This window comes from Populus euphratica, unplaced genomic scaffold, assembly GCF_000495115.2.
Source record: "Populus euphratica unplaced genomic scaffold, PopEup_1.0 scaffold1.1, whole genome shotgun sequence".
Lineage (NCBI taxonomy): Eukaryota > Viridiplantae > Streptophyta > Magnoliopsida > Malpighiales > Salicaceae > Populus > Populus euphratica.
In genome coordinates, this window is record NW_011499845.1 from 8295710 (window position 1) to 8307058 (window position 11349).

General features: G+C 30.1%; 1 protein-coding gene across 2 annotated transcripts in view; it reads right to left on the reverse strand.

Moving 5' to 3' along the window:
* LOC105127309 (Protein kinase superfamily protein) overlaps window positions 1–2044 on the reverse strand; it is a 4837-nt gene extending 2793 nt beyond the window's left edge. The window contains exon 1 of one of the 2 annotated variants that reach the window (XM_011028559.1): window positions 495–2026. In XM_011028559.1, the coding sequence (XP_011026861.1) occupies window positions 495–822 (328 nt within the window). In that variant the 5' untranslated portion in view covers window positions 823–2026. Of the gene's footprint in view, window positions 1–494 lie in introns of both variants that reach the window. The other variant, XM_011028568.1, reaches the window with a different exon arrangement.
* Between the last annotated feature and the right edge of the window lie 9305 nt (window positions 2045–11349).

Here is an 11349-nt window from a genome sequence, read left to right on the forward strand (position 1 = left end):
CCCCAACTAAAAGAAGAGATGCTCCCACGCCCGAAATACTAATGAAGATGAATGGTTTGCCTTGTTACTTTTTTCTGTTACCCCCAATCCAGGCAGGCAGCATAAAAGGGACACATTCAAAAATAGCATACAAAAGAAAACGCAAGGGATAGGGAAAATTGTTTCCTAGGATTAGCGATGTAATGATATGGCAACAAATGAAATCCATTTTAATATGCCGTTGCGAATGCAATGCCGGACAAAACTTTATATTCATTTCCACATATATGCAACAGATTTTAGATCATGTTAATAAGCAGCAGTGTGAAGGCAACTCGTAACAAAGATTTGGAGGACAGGCGAAACACAATATCCTTACTCCCTAGCATGACCTTTACAGAAACAGAAACCAAACAAAATTAAGAGCTCTGACTACCAAAACACTAAGAACCATCACGTAAGCATGAAAAGACATGGAAATACAAAATGAGCGCTGGGAAACAGAGATCAATGACCTGCAACATCTTGATTATCATAAGTGCCACGATACACGGTCCCAAAAGTACCACGGGCTACCTCGTGCCTTATTTCTAATTTAGACGAATCAATTTCCCACTCTTCTTTAGGCCTTTGGATTTCGGTGTTCCTTGACCAAACCCTGCTCAGGTGCTTCTCAAGCTGTGCATCCAAGCTTTTAAGATCGATTTTATCAGCTCGAAAATACATATCTTTGCTACTCACACCTCCTATACCTTTCACCTTTGAATTGGCACCACCTTCCTGGCTATCCGGTTTCTTCTCTGGCATGACATCACCAGCCTCACCGCTTGTTTTTGAATCCATTATAAAGAACCAAATACAAGACAAGTCGTGAATCCCAGAGACAACCTTAAATTCTAGACGACAATCCTAGAAAAGTAAAACAAAAAACCTTCAATTTTTCATCATCACACTCATTGCCTTCGAATTCGCATGAACTGATCACGATTTGAAGATCAAAAAGGGAAAAGTTTCAAAATTCTTATGCAATTACAAATTAAATGTGCATAACAAACCCCTCCTAAGATCAAATTACTGATCAAAGATAGCAACGAAAAGCTTTGATCAAGTAGAAACCCAGTTTCACCAACCCAAAATCCTATTCAAGTTCCCTCCAATATTGACCTTATAACCAAAAAAATTCACTATTTGTAAATAGATTGCCTACCAATCAGAATTGAGAATAAAAATTCTTTGTTCTTATGGTCTACGAATTGACCCTTACATTGGTTCAAAAACTAAATTTCCCATCATCGACTGTATATATGTTTATTTCCCGTATCCGAACGAAACAAAACTGCGAACAAAAACAAAAGGTAAACCCTAAGAAAACAACACAATTCCCACCATTATCTAAACAAAGCCCAATAAAATAAGAATGACCCAGAATTCAAAAACTAGCAAAATTTCGAAAAAACAAACCTTTATGTACAAAAAAAAAAAAAAAACAGCACGCATGCAAGCAAGCAAAACCTATAAACCAAAAAAAGTCAAAGAAAAGGCAATAAAGTTGACTTTGAAATCTCTAAAAACGGATACGAAGAGCAAGGATAGAGTCGGTGAAGGCTCAATAATGTCATATTCACCACCATCATCAACATTCCCTTAGTTTTCTTCCACACAATATAAATGGAAGAAGAGAAGAGGGCTTTTTTGTGGATGGGATTTCAAAGAAAAATATTAACTTAGAATAATCGAACAAAAGATAAAGCGACTGTTATTAACCAAATAGAGTGGAGAGAAAGCGTGGGAAGCGCCGAGGTTGGCAAAAATACGGCCGGTTGGAGAGAGAGAGCGTGTGTGTTTCTAAATATAGCATCCGAAAGTGTGTTTAAAAGAAAAGTAAACCAAAGTACAAAACCATTGTACGAATACCATGTCCCTATGCACTCTGGTTTTGATATACACGAAAAACAAATCGGACCATACAATACATGTTAGTATATCTCCAAGGAAACAAGATCAAGTTATAAATAAGTTGGCTAACTTCATGAGTGATTTGCAACCATAATTGTTCAGATCACCATTCCATATACTCTAAGTCCAAAACGATTATGATTCTATATGGGATGAAGTTTTCGATATGTCGAGTATTTTTACATTTTTCAAGCGGATATACTACTAACTTGTCTTGGATGTACGATTATAGGAATATGAAAAGTGAAGGGATAAGAAATGATTTTCAGCCCTTTTTATCTAGAAAATCTAAATCTATCATAGTGGATTTTCGGAGCCACCAAACCACATCTTATCAACAAGGATAGGAAATGCTGCTGTGTTCATTTGTCTTTGTTATACATCAACTTCAAGATAATTGCTGCAAACATCATGATTTTTTTTAAGAAAAAAGAAAGTAATACGTAATATATACGAGGAATTAATGTAAATGTTTCCAGATTGATGAAATCAAATTATTAAAGTATAATAGTAAGTAAGAAGTCAATTAAAACTTTTTACTTGAATTGTGGCTTTGTACTACTTTGATTCTGCGTATTTATTATTTTTTAAAATATTTTATTTAAAAATATATTGAAATAATATTTTTTTTAAATTATTTTGGATACCATTATATTAAAATAATAAAAATTAATTTTAAATTAAAAAATTCAATTTGTTTTTAAAAAATAATCTTAAAAGACAAAAATAAACAAGTAAAGCTATCATGAGCCGTGAATGTTGAAATTGGACAGTCACATGTGTGATCTTTTTGTCACTGTCAAAGTCGAACACTGAGCATATATCTTAATTAATTTATCGTAAATTAACTTAACAATTACTAATATTCAGCTGGATTCATGTCCGGACTCGGCCGTCCTTTGATTTCATTGTAAAGACCAATATTACGGTATTGCCGTCAACTAAAACAGCAGCAAGCTAGAGATGTATAGTTTATAAGATTTTGTTAACAAGAGGCATGAATCTGAACATGAGAATGCTTGTAAATATATTCCGAGTGGCTGCTTCCGGGCATTCTGATGAAGTTCTATCATTCCCAGAAGGGCAGAACTGAAGATATGGAATGCTTGTCTTGAGCTTAGAAGTTAAATATCCAATTATCATGTCAAGAAAAAACAATCACGCATGCATGCATGTACAAGAACTAACGCCGGGGAGTTTTAACGCAGATTTGAACCCTGAATTGTTTCTCTATCTTTGTCATCTTTTCTTGAAGTAAGACGAACCTGGTCTAAATTAAGCCAGGTAAAGTGAAAGATTAAGCTTGACGACCTCCTTGAAGAATTTAACCAGTTGAAAGTTTCGAGAGGCGTCTTCAGTTTACGCAGCCAGCATCCTTTAATTGTGCATATCAGGCAACAAATTCAGACAATCTCGATTGGAAAAAAAATAAAAACAATGAGATTTGTGGCAGTGGATGTTAGGGAAGTAAGTGTAGCAATAAGGTTTTGTAGCGAGAAGATCATTGTTTTTAAGATATTAATTTCCTTTATTATATTTGATTTGATGTAGAGTTAAAGTAATATATACACTTTATAGTTAAGTCTTGAAACTTGTAGATAACAATTTTTATAAATTTCTTAAAAAAATTATTTTGTTTCTGATGAATATAAACAAAAAAAATTTAAAGAAAGATAAAAAGAGAAGAATATTGTTTTTTAATTGATTTATGTTAACATAAAACTGATATTTATATAAAAAAATATTTTCAAACTAATTTATTTGTAGAAATTCACAGGCATGCATAGTGTCTATAGAATTTAATTTAAATGGGACACTTAGACCAATATATATATATATATAAAATTGAAGATGCAATTTTTGAATTAAATTAAAAAAATAACTTGACGATTAATTAATTAATTTTAAAAATAAAAACTGTTTATTTTACGTAATAACAAAGTACTATTATATATATAGAGATTTGGAATTTCTTTCCTTCCTGGTGTAGGACAGAATTCTTTTTATTTATCTAATATTCAAACTATTATAACAGTGGAGGTGTGCTTGAGCCTGCAGAATGAAATTATGGATCGGATTTTTGAATGAGCCTGGAATTTGCTAATTAAGATCACATGCATGCATGTTCATGATAGGTGCCCCTACAGAATCAAATTTTAATGGTAATTGTTCACGAAGTATACCAGCATTTTAAGTAAAATATTGTCATTAATTACAGCTGGCTACAATTTTTAAACAATTACTTTTATCATACATACATGCATGCATGCGTGCATACTCAACCACAGTTATTTACCATGCCAATTAAACTAGTAATTATGACAGAGCTTTGCCTGTGTTGAATTCAAAGCCATTCATTCCATGTGCCCTTTATTTAATGTCAAGTGTGTTGGTAAAATTATACTATGATTGTTGCCAAAATCAAGACAAATATCTCATAAGATATGTAACAATGACACTTAATGTAAGAGTCGTTATATATTATAACATTTATTTTAGTAAGTTTCTTAGACAAATTTTATTAAGAGTTAATTTTATTGCAGTGGGGTCTTGTTTGGACAGTTTCAAACGTGGCCAAATTAAGCCGTATATTTAAGAGTATTGAAGGGCAGGTCTTTCTGTGTTTTTCCAAATATGTTTTAAATTGTTTTTCATTTTTGTATTATATTAATATTTTTTAAAGTATTCTTTCACAACTTTAATGTGTTTGATATTAAAAATAAAATGAATTTTAATTTTAATATATTTTTACATTAACACCCTACAACATACACAACTGGAATGATATAGCAATGAAGTGATTTTTATCTAGTTATCTTGATACTATTTGATATTATAGTAATAATTTTTTTAAAAAGTATTTTTTATTATGAATATATTAAAATAATATATTTTTAAAATTTATTTTAACATTAATATATTTTAATCACCAAAACAAACAAACAAACAAGACAAAATGAAATTGATCTTGAAGCTTCAGATATTCAATTCGAGTTCTCTTATTCATGGATCTTGATAGACTTTATCAACGCTAGTTCACGGGCTTTACTCCATCATCTTCATTGTTGATTTCGAAAGATTCATGTGCCTACAGGTGTGCGTCTTTGTTTTCTGGGTTAGCAACAAAAGTGCCTCTTGATATATATATTCTTGCTAACAATGCTAATGTTCGCTAGATTGTTTAAATCTTATCTGATAGTTTAGATATTGTTGCTTTTTCGTTCATTTTCTTTCGAGAATAGTTCCTAGTTTCGATGACATACACAAGAAATTCTAGCATGAGATAATTACGACAAATTGAAATCAGCAAAAAAAATAAGAAGCATGAATAAGAGATATTCTAAAAATAATTAATCAAGAATAGTTAATGTTTTTTATTTATTCATATACATAATAGGTGGTTTATTTAATTATATATATATATATGCATAATTTTCTCTTATTTGAACTTTAATTTTTTAAATTATAAAAATATATTAAAAAATCTACATATATATAGAAAATAAAAATGTCTAGCCTCCAGACGATCACGGGTCGTCTAATTAGTTGGATAACTTAACCTTATGTGTCTGTAAAATGTGATAATATTAGGTATAAAGCTAGAATATATGGGTTTTCACTGCAACTAAAATTATTGTTCATTCATTTACAAATAATTGTAAATTGGAATAATAATTTTTTAAAACATTTCCAATTTAATCTTTAAACTTACTATTTGTATAATTGAGCTCTTTTTAGTCTAAATTGACATCAAATATATGTCTTTAAAGGGATGATTGAATCGATTTTGGTTTTCTATATAATTAATATCGTTTATAGGTTTGATAAGATATCTTTAGGATATCTTTTTTTTTTAATTTAACGTGGTAATCCATGTTAATTTACTTATTTTTCTCTTTTATTTTTTTTTGTTATGGGATTTATTTTTTTATTAATTTTATTTTTTAATATTGAAATGATTGAGAAATTAATTTTATTTTTATTTTTATTTTTTTACAGGGTTAATATGGCTTGCAAGTCTGCCAGGATAACCCAGGATGTTCTAATTTATAGATTTGGTGAGTGTTTTTTAATTAAATTGACTTTTTTTTCATTGTTTATGTTTTATCATGTAGTAGATTCAAAGAAAAACCATATTATTAATTTTTATAAAATCCATGGACATGTTTAGGGTTTGGCTAGTTAACCTGATTCGCAACCTTAACCTTTTTAAAAAAACATTTCAACATCTTGATATTGAGTTGGTGTTTGATTTTCTAATTATTTATTTTTTTAATCATGTAATTAAATAAAAAGTAGTTTCAAAAATAAATAAATTACAATCTCAATGAAGTTCATAACTTGGTTTATAGGTTTGATGTACTAACCCGAGTTATCAAATTCATAGATTTAACGAGTTTACCCATTAACTGGATTTTTTTTTAAGTTTCTGGTCGTTTAATTGTTTTTAATTTTTCTTAATTATATCCTTCAATATTAAAATGACTGGGAAATAAACTATATGATTTATTTTTATTTTTTTATAAGATTATCATTATCTCAAATGAGTGTCTATTTTTACACTGATATTTAATTTTACGATCATATTATTTTATCATACAATTAAATAAAAAATAATTTATAAAAATAATTATTAAACTCAATAAAATCCATGACACGGGTTAAAGAGGGGCTGAGATCGATCAATTATCTGAACAATCTTTTTATTTTTTTAAATTAAATCATGTTTTTATCAACCATTAAAATTGTATTTAAATTCACGAGATCAATCAATTTAATTCGAGCTAATTCCCTCGTAATTCAATTGAAAACTCAAGTTAGATAAAGAGTTAAGTCGATAAGTTTCAAGATTAATCTGTTTGACTATATTTAATAATATTGTAGAAAAGCTCTTCATCCTCTTAATATTTTTTTATATTTAAAAATAAATTAATTTGCTCTTCATCTTCTTAATACTTTTCTTATATTTAAAAATAAATTAATTTGACCCGCAGCAGAATGTACAGTGAAATAATGTGAATGTATTTTTATGTTTAATTAAGAATTAAAATTACTGTAATTAAATGTATCCTCATCGTGATTGGTTTGTATTTGAGAAATTATGGAAATTCTAAAACACTTTTACTCCTGCCAAGAAAAATAAAAATATGCCAGTCCACTTGATATTGAAAATGGAGACATTTCATTTCAAAAATTACTTTTTATACATTCCCCGATCCTAGGAAGTGTGCTTGTCCTTGCTTTGAGAACGCATCACATTCTCATTGATAAAGAAATATGACGTTTGCAAGGAAGGTTTTAGCTTACCGTGCATGCTTGTTATTTTTACAGTACTTTACTTGCTCACTGGACTTGCAGAATGTTTAGTGAGCTGGAGAAATATGATGTTCCCCATTCTTTTTTTAAAAAAATAAAAAGAAATTTCATGTTATAAAAAAAAAATGTCATGTAATAACATGCCAGACATGCTTTTTTTTTACATTTAAGATGTTTTGGTAGAAGAAATTGAAAAACTCCCCAGGATCGAAAGCTCTCAAAAAGCGAAAATTGATCCTGTCTATTCTGGTGGCAGCATCATATTGTAAATGTTAAACAATTAATTCAAAGTGAAATTTAAGTTTATAATTACTTGATTATTAAAATTCTAATATCATATTAAACAATTAATTTAACTTAAAAATTTAAATTATTAAATAAAAATTTAAAATATAATTTATATTATTTTTAAAATCATTTTCACCGTTAATTATTCAACTAACGTGTGCTTCATTTTTTTTTGTGTGCTGTTACCTCCTTAATCCCATTATTTATATGTTAAATCAAAAATATTAAAATGAAATGATTCTGGTAAGGAAAAGTGCCACAGTGTAATAATATTGTTTATGGTCATGGCTATATCTTGTTCAAAATACCTAACTTAAACACCTGTCATGTATATAAATTAAATAATACAATTAATACAATAAGAGAGTTATTTATGTAAATCAGTTAATGTAAAGCTATAACGGTGAATACACGACCTAAATTAAATAAGATGTATAATAATTTGGAGAACATATATTAAAAAATCGATTTTCTTAATACACCAAAACAAATGGTCAAACATTTAACTCTTTCACCCATATATTAAACACAATCTCGAGAAGAAAAAAAAGTTAAAGAAAGGGATGATCACTACTCTGACAGCTGAATAGCTTATTTATTTATTTATTTATCATTACTACCACTAGGGGAAATAGACTCAGGAGTCAATGTCAAAAAAAGGACATTTTATTTTCTGAAAAGAAGGTTTTTTTTTTTTGTTTTTTTGGTTTGAAATCAACTCCTTCGCAACCATTAAAGTCAAGCCCAAATAAATGATTCCACTATAATTAAATTTATAGTTTTATAATTTGGTTTCACTCAATCTAGAATTTGATTGATTCAAACTGGAATCATGCAGAATTTTAAAAATAAAATAAAATTAAAAAAATTTAGGTAATTTCGTGGCCAAGTCAAAATCCAGTTATAATTTACTGACTATTTATTTTTTTAATCAAAATAATATTATTTTAATTTATTAAAAAATTAAAATTAATCCATATGACCTCATCAGAATTTAATGACCTATGAAAAATTCATAATCCAAATCTGGAGAGAAATTAATTACTAAATTAGGTTTAAAAACTCTGATTAAACACGATTGCAAGATCAACAGAGGAGGGTTATGGGCTTGTGTAGTGTTTCCCATGAGTTTTCTTCAGCATTCATATTATTCAAGTACAAAATGAACTCGGGCTTCAGATTATTAACATGGCAGGCAACAGGACACGAATTTCCCATGAGTTTATTCGTATCAAAACCGGGCCTAATGGGTTTTTCAATTACCATGATTGGACTCGTAAGACATATATATAAATTCACATGCTACTTATGGACCTCTTTTAGATAGGCCCAATAGCAGAGGACTCCTAGAAGCTGAAGGCAGTGGACATTTAAAGGATTCCAAGAAAATTCCAAGTCCATTGAAATGAAGGTTAGTTAAATCTTTTTTAAAGAAATCATGCCCCCTTCAAAACTTAAATTAATGGCTACCTGACGGTGGCGGATGGATTCCGATGATCCAACTCCACGTTAAAAAATACAGTGTGAATATAAGTGGCACTTGCAATCTTAATTTTGGCGTGAGTGCATTGTTCATCACACATTATTTCTCTCCTTCGCAAAAAGCCCATCCAAATGGATTTGTATTTTTGCTCCTTCGTAGTTCGTGGAAGCTCGCCAGCCTAGACGAACTAAAAGTTAGCACTCTGTTTTTTCATCCTCGTCTGGTAGCCTTGATAAAAGTTAGCACTCTGTTTTTTCATCCTCCTCGTCTGGTAGCCTTGTCTGTTTGGAGATCAGGAAAGTTCCTTCAGCAAGATATCAAGGAAAGATCCAAAATCCTGACTAAACCACACAGCTAAAACATTAATTAATAAAGCCAGTCGCCAGAAAAAACTCAAAACCCAGAAAAAGTTTCTAGCGAAGCCCGCTCCACAGGACAAGATACAAATGTTTTGAGGGGCTGGTTGTCTATATATATATATTTTAGTAAGCTGGAGTCACTAGTTAGACACTAACTCTCATGATTACTGTGCCCGTGACTTTCCTGGTCGCTCGTAACCGCAAGAGCATCCCAAATTAAACAATTAAAGTCTTGAGTAGTTGGTCAACTAAACGTTTGTTTAATTCACAGTCTGACATTCACGAAAGGTCTTAAAAACCAAAGGTCATCTTATTAGTTTATACATAATTACTATAAAATTGCTTAACTTGGAGATTAAAATATATGTTTAATATATACATATATAAAAAAACATGTGTAGCGTTGTACTAGCCACTATCTTCCACCGATTTTCTTTCCTGCGATGCGTGTTCCTTAGGCGTCAATCTCAATGTTAGCAATACTGTCAATACAGAGTCTGATAACAATGTGAAAACAAAGCTTTTCTTTCCCGCAAGAACAAAAGAACATGCTATAAAGTACGCATGTTAGTCGACACTATGATTTTTGGCATGGAGTTCATATTCCAGAGAATGTGGGGAGTTGGGAAAGAACAAATAATTAATGCACTCCTATTCATATTTATCATTTTCTCATGAGCTGCTTGCTTTAATTTGCCTGAGCCTGTTAGGTCTGGGCTTTCATACAAGGATGGGGTCTCCCGTGAAACACCGATCTTCATCCTCGAGGGACCACATGCACCCTCCCTCTTTAAGGACCCTCCCCCATCGTTACTACTACACACCCAACTCTGGGAAAGTGAACGGCTTCTGTTAGATGAACTTAAGATCACAGAGGCTCAGGTAGTTTACTGGCTTTTCAATGCGCAGCTTAACTTATCCAACGACTAAAAGGGGCGTAAATATGAGCAGGTGATCGAGACACAAGGGTTTTAAAACTTTGATGTGAAGGGCCAACAAACACTGTAACTAACGTCTTTTGTGGGTCTTTTTTTTTTTTTTGCAATGTAAGTGTTTCAGATAAATTTGTATATATTTGATTAATTTTATAGATTTTAAAATTAATAATTATATAAATTTTTAGTAGCTCTAAAAAAACTTAAACTCATAATTATAAAAAAAAAATAGACATAAAACTTGAATAATTAAACCATCCTTTTAAGATTTCCTATAAATGTTTTTTAGCTCTTAACAGTTATAGATGAACAAACCATTAAGTGATCCATGTTTTTGTTCTTGGTTTGATTTGAAAATAGAAAACAATATATATGATTGATTTGATGTTAATTTTTTTTTCTTATCAATATGAATCCAGAAAAGATATGATTAGATGGGATGAAGAAAATAGTAATGTTAATATAATTATAATGAATTATTAACCTTGGATTATAATAAAAAAGTTTTAATAGAGTTTTAATAGTTATTTTAAAAAATAATAATTGTTATTATTTAAAGTGATTTTTATTTAAAAATATATAAAAATAATATTTTTTATTTTTTTAAAAAATATTTTTAATACCAACATATCATAACAATAAAAATAATAAAAAAATTATTTTAAACCAAAAAAATCAATGAAAAAAATATCATTTGGCAGCCCTTCATTGGAGAGGGTCCATTGACTGTTATCGGTAGAAAACTGGTGAAGGTCTGCGATCACTACTTCTGGTGGACCAGAAACCTGCCTGATAACCTACCTTTTGAAATATTTGCGCGCCAAAGGCTAATATCCCTAGCTGTCACTATCGTCAGCCACAAAGATCCTTTTAATTTAACGGTGTTTATTGACCAGTAATGCTACACCTTACAAGCATCTGGATTGATCTTCCTTATCTTAAATCGTCAAAAATAGCCCTGTCTGTAATTTATTTTCCACACGGCCACACCCACAGCTACTACTTACAGGGGCAATAAAAGCAGTAACAGTAG